At 39.1% G+C, this 13,830-nt stretch overlaps 1 protein-coding gene across 3 annotated transcripts in view; it reads right to left on the bottom strand.

The window, feature by feature from the left end:
• SPECC1L (sperm antigen with calponin homology and coiled-coil domains 1 like) overlaps window positions 1-12,950 on the bottom strand; it is a 128,805-nt gene extending 115,855 nt beyond the window's left edge. For 2 of the 3 annotated variants that reach the window (XM_008069097.2, XM_021718089.1), the window contains exon 1: window positions 12,763-12,949. In XM_008069097.2, coding sequence (XP_008067288.1) covers window positions 12,763-12,918 — 156 coding nt within the window. In that variant the 5' untranslated portion in view covers window positions 12,919-12,949. Of the gene's footprint in view, window positions 1-12,762 lie in introns of all 3 variants that reach the window. The other variant, XM_008069096.2, reaches the window with a different exon arrangement.
• Window positions 12,951-13,830: the final 880 nt, after the last annotated feature.

Here is a 13,830-nt window from a genome sequence, read left to right as displayed (position 1 = left end):
CTGTCTTCTATCCAGAACAAAACTCTCTCTGAGACAAGTATAACAAATTCTTTTCTACAAGTTAAAATGGTTCATAAGTAACTAATCTCTAAAGTCTCTTTCCGTTCTAAGTGTTAGGGGCTCCATATGGAATAGACTTTTCTGTTCTCACCATTCAATTATGAAAGTTAAATATAATACCATTAGGGAGGTCAATCTATCCTATTTTATTTATTTATTTATTTTTGAATTGGAGTCTCACTCTGTCGCCCAGACTGGAGTGCAGTGGCTGCTCCCGGCCACCGCAGCCTCGACCTGCTGGGCTCCGGCGATCCTTCCACCTCAGCCTTCCAAGAAGCTGGAACTACAGGCACGCGCTACCATGCCTGGCTAATTTTTCTATTTATTGTAGAGATAAGGTCTCCCGAGTTGCCCAGGTGAGTCTCGAACCCACAGGCTCAGGCAATCCACTCACCTCAGCCTCCCAATATCCTATTTTAAAAGAGGCAGAAAAGGGATCAATGATGCTTTCAATGAATTAAACAGAATTAAACTCTGGTAATTTAGGGTTTTCACGTTATGAGAAATCCAGAATATATAAAAACAAAGACACTGCATTAATCTTCAAGGACTGTTCACACACTCTAAGACTTGTTTCTGTTCATGAAAACTAGTCATTAACTATGGTGCCAAAGAATTGCACCTTGAAAGTCATACATACCATACCCTTTTCCTGTCAATCTGTACCTCGTCTATTAGCTAGCAGATAAACGCAACATACTCATATTTTCAAATCCGCTTTTATATTGCTAATAAAGATAAAATTATCTCTGAACTAATTATTTTTCCTAAGTTAAATATTCTTTTTTTCTATAATAATTATATCTGAAAATCACCCTACATTGTCATGTGGAAAGTGTAACATACTTCTCTGGTTACAATCTGCCTTGGGTAATAGCAAAGTTAAACATACATCAGGGCCAGACACAGTGGCTCACACTTGTAATCCCAACACTGCACTTTGGGAAGCTGAGGCATCTCTACTAAAAAATTTTAAAAATTAGCTGGGCATGGTGGCGTTTGCCTGTCATCCCAACTACTCAGGAGGCTGAGGCGGGAGAATCACATGAGCGCAAGAGTTCAAAGCGGCAGTGAGCTATGATTGCACCACTGTACTCCAGCCTAGGTGAGAGAGAGAAACCCTAGCTCTAAAAAATAAAATAAAGTCAGGCTTGGTGGCTAAGTCTGTAATCCCGTGCTTTGGGAGGCTGAGGTGAGAGGATTGCCCGAGTCTGCGGGTTTGAGACCCGCCTGGGTAACTTGGCGAGACCTCATCTCTACAATAAATCAAAAAATTAGCCGTGTGTGGTAGTGTGTGCCTGTAGTTCCAGCTACTTGGAAGGCTGAGGTGGAAGGATCACTGGAGCCCAGCAGGTCGAGACTGCAGTGGCCAGGAGCGGCCACTGCACTCTAGTCTGGGCAACAGAGTGAGACTCCAACTCAAAAAAAAAAATAAATAAAAAATAAATAAAATAAATAATAAACAAACAAATATACATCACAGAACCAAACTCTGCACTTATCATAATAATTAAGATAGTATAGCACTGGCACAGGAACTACATATTTACAGTCTTCTGAATTATAATCACGAAGTGCAGAAAACATAAGTTTTGGTGCTAGGTCAGTTGTACATTCACAAATGGGGTGGGGAATGAATCTTGAGGCCTATTTCACACTATATCAAATATAAAGTCCAAAGTTTTCTAACTATGATTCAAAACCCTAAATCATAAAACAAAGAGTTAGCCGGGCTCAGTGGCTCAACCTATAATCCCACACCTTTGGGAGGCTGAGATGAGTGGATTGCCTGAGCCCGCGGGTTCAAGACCCGCCTGGGCAGCGAGACCTCATCTCTATAATAAATCAAAAATCAGCCGGGCGTGGTAGCGCATGCATGTAATTCCAGCTACTTGGAAGGCTGAGGCAGAAGGATTGCTGGAGCCCAGCAGGTGGAGGCTGCGGCGGCCGGGAGCGGCCACTGCACTCCAGTCTGGGTGACAGAGTGAGACTCCAACTCAAAAAAAATAAAATAAAAATAATAAAAATAATAAAGGTTTTAATGTTTAAAAGTTTTGAAAATAATTTGCATGGCCAAAAAGACATCATAAGCTATGTTAAAAAAAAAGAAAGAAAAACTGGGAAAGAATATTAGCAATAATATTTCACAGATAATGGGCTAAGCTCCCTAATACACAAAGAATGGTTAAAAATTGAGAGGAAAAATATTTTTTAAAAAGACAGAAAAATTAGCAAAATGGTCACATATATCAATAAGGGTACCTGATCTCAAATCAGATGAAGTGGGGTCCAAAGGGAGGCCCTAACTTTACCTGTATGATGACTTCTTATCTACCTAACCCTGAATAGTAACCCACATCTTTAAAATAAATCAAAATAAATTTTAAAATGAAAAAAATTAGCAAAATGAATGAAGAATCACACACAATTCACACACATGCATACACACACACACAAATGTAAGAAAAGATGATCAACCTAACTCATAATGAGAGAAAGGCATATTAAGCAGCACTTGTCACCTATCAGAGTGACAAAATGAGAAAGGACGACAACACATTCCTTTAGGAAGAATACAGGGAAACAGGCACCTCCTAAGCTGCTGGGGAATTCACCTTGATAGAAACCTTATGAGAGGAATTGGGCTATATCTAACAAAGCTACACCTGCATTTGTCTTTTGCCCAGCAATCACATCTCTAGGAATTTAGCCAAGACACACATCTCCAATAATACAAAAAATATATATGTACAAGGCTGTTCACTGCAGCACTGTTTTGCATTGCAAAATATTAGTACACCTTAAATGCCTATAATACACACTTTAGTGAACACAATGAAGTATTAAACATCTTTAAAAAATAACAAAGATTGGCCAGGCACAGTGGCTCATGGTTATAATTCCAGCACTTTGGGAGGCCAAGGTGAGAAGATTGTCTGAGCCCACAGGTTCGAGAACCATCTGGGCAACTTGGCAAAATCTCATCTCTACAATGAATCAAAAAATTAGCTGGGTATGGTGGTGCATAGCTGTAGTCCCAGCTACTTGGAAGGCTGAAGTGGAAGGATCACTTGAGTCTAGCAGGTAGAGGCTGAGGTAGTCGTGAGCATGCTACTGCACTTCAGCCTAGGTGACAGAGTGAGACTCCAACTCAAAAATAAATAAATAAATAAATAGAGATTGTTACAAGTTGGTATAGGGAAATTTCTAGAATATACTAAGTGAAAACATGCAAAAGAATATATTATGCTATCTTTTTTTTTTTTTTGAGTTTGAGTCTCACTCTGTCACCCAGGCTGGCGGGCAGTGGCACACTTCCGGCCATCGCAGCCTCAACCTGCTGGGCTCCTGCGATCCTTCCGCCTCAGCCTTCCAAGTAGCTGGAACTACAGGTGCACGCTACCACACCCAGTTCATTTTTGATTTATTGTAGAGACGAGTCCTGCCAAGTTACCCGGGTGGATCTTGAACCCGCGGGCTCAGGTGATCCTCTCGCCTAAGTCTCCCAAAGTGCTGGGATTACAGGTTGAGACACCGAGCCCAGCCTATGCTATCTTTTATGTAAGAAAGGAGAAATTTTAAAAACATACATGTATCTGCTCATTTACACAAGAAGAAACACAGGAAGGAGAAACAAAAGTTAAATTGCCTGTTTACCTCCAGCAGTCAATGGAAACAGAGTAAGAAGGAATGGGTGAGGGAAGGACACTTTTCTGAATATTTCTTCCCAAAGAGTTCTGACCTGTGGAGCCACCTTAGTGCTTCTTACAGTAAAAATTAATAAACAAAATAAAAAAGGATGAAGGAAGCCTAAAATGGAATATGCTGGGAACAAATGAACTTAGTTGAATTTCAAATGCATTACATAACTCAAGTATCTTTTGAGCACAGAGTTTTGGCCATAAATCCTCAAACTCTCAAGCTAAAGACAAAAAAGTATAAACAAATATTGAACACTTGTTGGTAAATTTGTTTTTCACAGTGATATAGGTAATTCTAAATCTATTTTCTATATATTCTAAGACTGAGAAAAATAAGTAAATATATTATAAGGTAGCAGAAGGCAGATTTCTCACTTTGGGAGAAAGGAATTACAATTATGGAATGTGGAAAGGCTATCATGAACCTTGTAAGTCATTGGAATTGGAAGTGTCAGTGTGAACTCGTAAACATTTTAATGTATGAAGAAACAGATACAGAAACTGATAGATATGTCTGTGTGTGTGAGAGTGTGTGTGTGCATGCGTACTCTTCTTAAAAGATCTTGGGTTTTAAGTATAATAACATCCTCCACTAAAAGGAACAAAAAAGCCTCCTTGAAGAAATGGCTGGTTCTAGGGCTGGGACTGGAGAAGTACAAAATTTACTGTGCCAGAAATTAAGGAAGTGCTCAAATGATAATAGGAGTATGTCAAAAGGACATAAGAACTAGCCTGAAGGGGCTCCCACTGGTCAAATCAGGGACAATCTGAGCATCAAAATAAATGATCCTAACAAAAAAATTTTTTTGGTTCTTTTTATTTTCCTTCTTATTTTATACTTTTGATATGATTCTAACTATTTCTAGCCCACTGAATAAGAATTCATGAATCTACAAGAATATAAATGAATATACAAATGAGGACAAAGTAAAAATTCTTCCTTATAGTTAAATGCCAACAAATAAATGTAGAGGGAATGATGAAACTAGAAAATTACCATGTGGCAAAAATTACAGTAATAATTCTGTCAAGAATTATCCAAAAAAATACTAAAACTAGGGTGAAATTTGGTGAGAAAGAGGATATATTTACAAAGTTTCAAAGTATTTTTGACAGGATACTTATTAATTACAGAAGGAAACATAGTAACCTGACAGTGGAGAAAACCAGCCTGTGCCATTTTAACCAAAATAAGTTAACATCCTAGCAATCGAACAGACAGACGCCAGGAGCTACCAGAAATACTACACTAAGGACACTTCGCTTCTATGATATTCCTGCCAAAAATGCATAACCCAAACCTAATCACAAGGAAACATTGACTAACCCAAATTTGGAGGGCAGTCTATCAAATAACTGTCCTGCACTCTTTAGAAATGTCAAAGTAATAAAAGACAAAGACTGAGGGAGCAATTTCAAATTTAAGGAGAATGAACAGCATAACAACTAAATGCAATGCATAATTGTGGATTGAATCCTGTACTAAAAAAAATTTTTCTGCGTTTTGCTATAACAAGCATTAGTGCAATTGGTGAAATTTAATGAAGTCTGTAAATTAGATACTAGCATTCATTATATCAATGTTAATGTCCTAATTTTGTAATTGTATTATGGTTATAAAAGAGAATATCCTTGTTTTTCAAGAAATACACACTGAAATATTCAGCAGTAAAGGAGCACTATGTTTACAATTTACACACAAACAGCTCAATAAAAAAGGTAAGTGTCTATGTGTGTATGCACATGTATACAGAGGGAAATGGTAAAGTAATCACAATAAACAGTTTACGTGTGGGGAATCTCAGTAAAGATTATACTAGAATTCTTTGAATTAGTCCTTCAACTTTTCTATAAGTCTAAAATTATTTCAAAATAAAGAGCTTTTAAAAAATTATGACCAGATTGTAGATCTAAATTTGAAATGTAAAACAAAAACACTTCTAGAAAAAAATATACAAGACTATGTACTTGACCTAGAGATGGATTAAGATTTCTTATACAGAACATACAAGGCCGGGCTCGGTGGCTTAGCTTGTAATCCCTACACTCTGGGAGGCTGGTGCGAATGGATTGCCTGAGTCCACAAGTTCGAGACCCACCTGGGCAAATTGGCAAGACCTCATCTGTACGATAAATTAAAAATTAGCTGGGCATGGCAGCACAAGCCTATAGTTCTGGCTACTTGGAAGGCTGAGGCAGAAGGATCACCGGAGCCCAACAGGTCAAAGCTGGGGTGGCCATGAGCATGCCACTACACTCCAGTCTGGGAGACAGAGTAAGACTCCAACTCAAAAAAAAAAAAGAACAGAACACACACACACAAAACTAACCATGAAGAAAAGATTAGCAAATTGGACTACATTAAAATAAAGAACTTCTGTTCATCAAGATACCATTCAAGGAGTAGAGAGGCACAGAGTGGGAGAATATATGTGTAGCATGTATAAATGACACAGGGCTCACATGATGAAGAGGTAAAGAACTAAAAGATTTCACACACCCTCACATCCACTAAGATAGCTATATCAGAAACAAAATAGGACAACACCTTCAGGTCCCCTCCAGCTCTGGAAGCTTTTCTGTCCTCTCAATAAATCCTGCTATCAAAAAAACAAAAAAACAAAATAACAAGTATTGTAGAGGAAGTAGAGAAACTGAATACTTGTGTACTGTTGATGGGAATGTAAAATGGTGTGGCCACTGTGAAAAGCAGTATGGCAGTTCCTCAAAGAATTAAAAACAGAATTAACATATAATCCAGCAATTCCACCTCTGGGTATATACCCAAAAGAACTGAAAGCAGGGCCTTGAAGTTATATTTGTACACACATCTTCATAGCAGCGTTATTTATAATAGCGAATAAGTGGAAACAACCCACATGTCCACTGATAGACAATGAACAAACAAAATACACCATAAATACAGCACATATATATACACACATATATACAATGGAATATTATTGGGTCTCAAAAAGGAAGTAAATTTTGACATATAACATAACATGGACTAAACCTGAGGACATGATGTTAAGTAAAATAACCCAGTCAAAAAAAGACAAATACTGGTTGAGTGCAGTAGCTATAATCCCAATACTTTAGGAGGTGGAGGGGAAAGGACTGCTTGAGCCCAGGAGTTCAAGACTAGCCTAGGTAACATAACAAGACCTCATCTCTACAAAAAAATAAAACATTAGTCAGGCATGGTGATGTGTGCTTGTATTCCCAGTCACTATGGAGACTGATGGAGGAAGAACACTTGAGCCCAGGAGTAAGGAGGCTGCAGTGAGCCATGATCATGCCACTGCACTCCAGCCTGGGCAACAGAGTAAAACTCTGACTCAGAAAAGATGAAGGAAAAAAAGACAAATATCATATGATTCCACTTATATGAAGTAGCTAAAGTAGTCAAATTCATAGAGAAAGAAAGTAGAACGGTGGTTGCCATGTGCTGGGGAGGAGAAACGGGAAGTTATTACATAATATCAATAGTTTCAGTTTAGCAAGACAACAATGGAGATGGATGGTGGTGAATGTATTTAATGGCACTGAACTGCACACTCAAAAATGATTAAGATGATAAATGCTACATGTATTTTCCCACATAAAAGTTAAAGAAAAAGAAAAGACACAATGGAAAAATGGGCAAGTGGCCTGAATGGGCACTTCACAGAGGAGGATATCTAAGAGTCCACTGAGCACATAAAAAGAAATATGAAAAGATATTCATTTGCACAGTGCAAATGCAAACTAAAGCCAACATTCAATTCCTTTACACACCTCCAAGTGGTTAAAATGAAAGAAGTAACAATATGAGTAGAGGTAAAGATGTGAAGCAACCACTTTGAGAAACAACTTGGCTCTATCTATTAAAGCTAAACATATGTATATCCTATGACTCAATAATTTCACTGCTGGTTATAGAGCCAATACAAAAGGGTGTTCGTGTGTACTAAAAGACAGTTTTAAGAATGTTTATAACAATACTATTCTAAGTAGTCACAAAGTAGAAACTCCAAAAATATATCAACAGTAGAAGAGATGAATTAACTGCAGTATGTTCATCCCATGGAATACTATTATAGCTAGCTATGAAAAGGAAGGAGGCCAGGATCGGTGGCTCAGCCTGTAATCCCACGCTTTGGGAGGCCGAGGTGAGTGGATTGCCTGAGTCTGCAGGTTCGAGACCCGCCTGGGCAACTTGGCGAGACCTCATCTCTACAATACATTAAAAAAAAAAAAAAGTTAGCCAGGCATGGTAGTGTGTGCCTGTAGTTCCAGCTACTCGGAAGGCTGAGGCAGAAGGATTGCCGGAGCCCAGCAGGTCAAGGCTGTGGTGGCCGGGAGCGGCCACTGCACTCCAGTCTGGCCAACAGAGTAAGACTCCAACTCAAAAAAAAAAAAAAAAGAAAGAAAAGAAAAGAAAAGGAGGGAATTGTTACTATGTGCAACACTATGGATAAGAAACCAGATGCACATAAAAAGAATATACTGTATGACCATATTCATACAAAGATCAAAAACTGGCCAGGTGCTCATCCCTGTAATCCCAGCACTTTGGGAGGCCAAGGCTGGAGGACAGCTTGAGCTCAGGAGTTTGAGATCAGCCTGAGCAACACAGCAAGATCTTTCTCTACAAAAAAATAAAATTAGATGGGCATGTAGTGTGCACCTGTAGTCCCAGTTACTCAGGAGGATGAGAAGGGAGGATCACCTGAGTCCAGGAGGTCAAGACTGCAATGAGCTGCAATTGTGTCACAGCACTCCAGTCTGGGTGACAGAGTGAGACTCTGACTCAAAACAAACAAACAAAAGATCAAAAACTGGCAAAATTACTTTCTGGTACTAGAAGTTGGAATGATATTTACTTTGGAGGAGGACAGGAAGGATAATGATTATGCAGGGGCATGAGGGAAGCTTCTCAGGGGCAGATATGTTCTGTTTCTTGATCTAGGTGGGGGTTGCAGGGTATATTCATTTTGCAATTATTCACTAAGCTCAGCACCTATGCTTTGTGAACTTCTCTGTATGTATGCTTTACTTCAACAACAACAAAAATAACTGCATTTTTCAACTTTCCTTTTACACTAAGTTACTTGCAGGTTCTCTGCTATTTTCCCTACTTTTAAATTTTTGCTACAAAATTATATAAATCCATTGTGTGTTCCTACATGTAAACATCCCCTATTAATAAGTCTAAAAACATGAAACTGATGAAGAAACAAATCTGTAGCCCGTTCTTAATAGCAGGTACAAAATGCAAATCATTTGGTAAAAACATTCTAGATACAAACAATAAAATACTACAACCAATGTATACACACTTCTCAAAGTCAAGTTCAAGTTTCACAGTCTGCATCTTTATTCAGATTTTAAGATTAGTTTCCAAATTTTACCTTTCTCGTTTCACAGGTGCACTGCCCATACTGTTAAACTAACTTTTACACTGTAAGGGTATGATCACAAATAATCATTGCATTATCAATTATTTAAATTCTAATTAAAGCTTATTAATTGTCATCTATCAATTTTTAGAAAAAATATAATGTATATATGAATATACTTTTTTCAGGGTTCCTCCCTTTCAGTACAATGAAAAAATACATTACTTCTATAAGCACTAATCATGAACACCTGACCAGTTTGTGAACTTGGAAAAATGCAGGCATATAGGAGACTATCTCTACATGAAAAATAATCTTCTCCATTATGCCAAAGGAGAATTAACCATACACAGGCCCCAAGCTAGATGTCACAGCTTCTGACAAAAGTGGAAATAATGTCCCCAAAACTCACTGTGAATAGCTATTGTGTTTTGTTTTATATTTACAAAAGCTCTTCCCCCAACCCTCAACTGGATATTTGAAATGAGAGAAGTGATGAAATGCATATCCCCATACCCTGTTGCTATAAGAAAAGTCAGCAGGGCTCAGTGGCTCAGCCTATAATCCCAGCACTTTGGGAGGCCGAGACAGTGGATTACCTGAGTCCGCCCATTCAAGACCAGCCCGGGCAACTTGGTGAGACCTTGTCTCTACAATAAATTTTTAAAATTAGCTGAATGTGGTAGAACATGTCTATAGTTCTAGCCACGTGGAAGGCTGAGGCAGAAGGATCGCTGGAGCCCAGCAGGTTGACACTGGGGTGGCCATGAGTGTGCCACTGCACTCCAGCCTGGGTAACAGAGTGAGACTCCAACTCGAAGAAAAAAAAAGAGTCATGAGAATAATGTGCAGTGACAGATACACAGGTGTGGGTGCCCACACATGAATGGGTATGTGCACATGTCTAAATAATTAAACCAAACATTTCATTCACCTGCTTAATCATTAATGCACCATCATAATTACAGGAATTCTTTTTTTTTTATTTTTTTTTTATTTTAACAATGTGGGGTAGAATTCAGGATAATTACAGGAATTCAAGTTGTCAGAGGCATCTATGTGCCAGAGAAGCACAGTGAAATATGAAAACTTAAAAAAATAAAATAACACAAGTTCAAGGGGTTGCAAATTCCTTTAATAGTCTCAATTTTTCTGTTCATTTTCACTATTTTCTTCCTTCCATTTCTTCTTCTTCTTTTTCTTTTTTTGAATCAAGGTCTCACTCTGTTGCCCAAGCTGGAGTGCAGTGGTATGATCATGGCTCATCACAGCCTCCAACCCCTGGGATCAAGTAATCAACCTGTCGTGTAGATGGGACTACAGGTGTGTCACTACACCTGGTTGATTATTTTCTTTTTAGTAGAGACAAGGTCTTGCTATGTTGTCTAGGTGGTCTTCCTGGGCTCAAGTGAGCCTCCCAAAGGGCCAGGATTACAGGTGTGAGCCACCACACCTGGCCCCTTCTATTCTGCTTACCTCAGTATCTATTCAGTGGCTTTTTTTTTTTCCTTGTCTCGTAAGTGAAGTGAAAGAAATTGCTCCAGTCCAAGCAAAGTATTCCCAAATAGCTTTACCTCCTCCCTGACTTTCCCATTATACTTACACACACACACACACACACACACACACACACACACACACACACACACACACCCTGCTAAACAAACATGCCAAGTCAGCAAAGACAAAGCTATGGACAGCTGGCATGTGCTGGCAAGAGCAGGTATACAAGTACAATTTTTCTTTACAATGGAAAAGTACTCACTGTTCAAGACAAAACTGCCCGCAACTCCAGATCCAAGCCTCAGAAGATGTGACGTGCCTTCTGAGCGCACATTCCATTGTAAACCTTCAAAGACACTGCCTGCCACAGATGAGGAGGCCACAGAAGGAAAGCAGCAGTGCATATCTAATGCCAACATTTCAACCCGTTCTTCCAGTCACATAAATAACAGGTCACCCAGTCACACAGACACTCTACTCCAAAGACAGTCCCAGCAACTGAGTAACCAGTTAGGTCAGAAAATATCACCTGTCTTACACTAAAGAGCAGCAGCACGGCCACCAAAGAAGTAATTCAGCGTGTTCATTCAGACTAAGGGAAGTAGGGCAAGAGTCTATCCTGGTACCATTCTCCAGGTCATAAGATAATACCTAGCAACTCATCAGGACTGTAGCAAGAAGAAAATCTGGGAGCATCTCCAAGCCCATGGAGTAAATCTGGGTACAGTTTTGACTAAGCTGGAATAGAAAAACCAGCATTTCCTGCTAAACCTTTCAACACATATAAGGAAGTCTCTGATCACCTGTTCCTGAGGTACTTCTTAAAATAAAAAATATCAAGGATCTCCCTGGACAAAAGAGTTTTAAACAAATCATGTTTCCAGTTGTGCTTGGTTTCTCCCTCTCAGTCTAGCAGAAGCCCCCTCCTGATCTTCTGCATAGAGTCAAAGTTTCTATCCAAAACAGCACAATGCTAAAACAAACAAGCAAAGAAGAAACAAACAAATCCTGGACTGAGAAAGTCTAGACGAAGAAGACTGTAACATCACTCAATTTTAATTTAATTTTAATATTATCCAATTTTAACTAGAATTAATACTGGATGGGCCAGGTGCAGTGACTCATGCCCGTGGTCCCAGCTACTTGGTTGGCTGAGGTGGGAGGATTGCTTGAGCCCAGAAGCTCAAGACCACCCAGAAGAAAAAAAAAAAAAAGTAAAATAAATTAAAAAAAAAAAAACCACCTAGCTGGGCTATGTGGCTCAGCCTGTAATCCCGTGCTTTGGGAGGCTGAGGTGAGTGGATTGCCTGAGCCCACGGGTTCGAGACCCGCCTGGGCAACTTGGGGAGACCTCATCTCTACAATAAATCAAAAAATTAGCCGGGCATGGGAGCGCGCGCCTGTAGTTCCAGCTACTTGGAAGGCTGAGGCGGAAGGATCACCGGAGCCTAGCAGGTCGAGGCTGCGGTGGCTAGAAGCGGCCACTGAGCTCCAGTCTGGACAACAACCCAAAAAAAGAAAAAAAAAGACCAGCCTGAGCAACATAGCCAGCCTTCATCTCTTAAGGAAAAAAAAAACTGAATCAACAAAAGAACTGCAGTTTATGATGTGTAAGGAGGTGTGGTGGGAATATCTAGGGGTCACAGGAAACCTACTGCTGGTCATCCTGTAACACTTGTCTCACATGCTCTTTTCATAGAAACTTCCTGGGCTAGAAACAAAATTTTCCTACCTGAAACTGTTCACACTACTCCACTGCTCTTCCAGGGTGCCTGACATTTTCCACATGTATTCTACTTATTCATGTTTGCGCCTCATCTCCACCCTTCACTCTAAACTCCTTGAAGGCAGACTCTACCTCCAGCTCACAGGAGCACAGCCCCCATACAATTATTTGTTTCATAAATAAGCCTATTCTTTAGTTTCATTCAAAAGGAAGACCAAAAACACAATTAGGTCCACCCCACCCTAAGCTCCCTTCAAAGTCTATGTGTTTTCAGCATCAGTAGAGGGCACATTCTAAAAACACTCATTTAATAGATTAAGCATCATATCAAGATTCACTCCTAAAATTTACTCCTCCATTGCATATTCAAATATTGCCACATTAATACCTTTGACAGTGATGTTGTTGTTCCAGGTTTCACAAGTTTGCCTCCTGTAGATGCTGAAGAGCTGTTTTCAGGTTTAATTTTCTCCACTGTTTGTGGTGTTTTACTTATCCCAGACACTTTAGGCACTGAGCCAACACTCCTGCTTGCTTTCTTCATTCTGGGCTGCCTCTTTGTGATGCATTTACAAGCAAATCTGTGAAAAGAAATGGCATTACACTGGGAACAAAACTGGAATAAAGCTGTTCAGAAATTTGCTTTTGAAGAACTGTTCCATGTGATAAAGACAACTGTTTGAATGCAAGATGTCACTACAGAAAATAAAATTTTAAAAATCCTGAGACTTGCTAAACAGTATACACCCTATTTTCAAGGCTTCCTCTTTGATTATTACTAACTTGAAATTATTTTGTGCATTCTAGTTCATTTAGCAAAACAAATATCCTAGCTCTCCAACGGAACTAAATATAACACAGTGTACATCACCTTCAGCATTTATTGAAGCAATAATCATTCAAGCATTTGTGAATGATCCATTCTGCAGGTATCTAAGGATGACTGCACTTTCCAAATTATCCAGTAAAGTCTTAATTTCAAATATTTGCTGTGATATCATATATCACATGATTTTTTTTATATCAAATAAGCCAACAGAGTATCCCAGAAATTCCAACATTGAGGATCTAAACTTATTTTCCAACATACCTCTTTTATCAAGAGATAGCATAGAAATTCCTTGTCAAAATATAAGCCCCAATTTTGGGTTTAGAAAACAAAGACATTCTAGATATCTATAAGGAATATGACAACAATTCTTCCACGTAAGTGGTACCTACTTGGTTTTATAGCAAAGATAACTTAAATAACACTGGTATCACAAAAAACCGAAGCCAGATAAGCTCTTAAATATACATTTGTTAACTGAGCTAGAAAAGCAGTCTCTATAATACAATGTTTGGAAAGATAACATAGATCATTTGGGGTAGAGAAATATAATCATGAAAAATGAAAATCGGCCAGGCGCGGTGGCTCACACCTGTAATCTCAGCACTTTTGGGAGGTGGGGAAGAC

Source organism: Carlito syrichta, unplaced genomic scaffold (genome assembly GCF_000164805.1).
Source record: "Carlito syrichta isolate Samal-C Ts95f unplaced genomic scaffold, Tarsius_syrichta-2.0.1 Scaffold311810, whole genome shotgun sequence".
Classification (NCBI taxonomy): Eukaryota; Metazoa; Chordata; class Mammalia; order Primates; family Tarsiidae; genus Carlito; species Carlito syrichta.
This window is presented reverse-complemented; position numbering and strand designations above follow the sequence as displayed.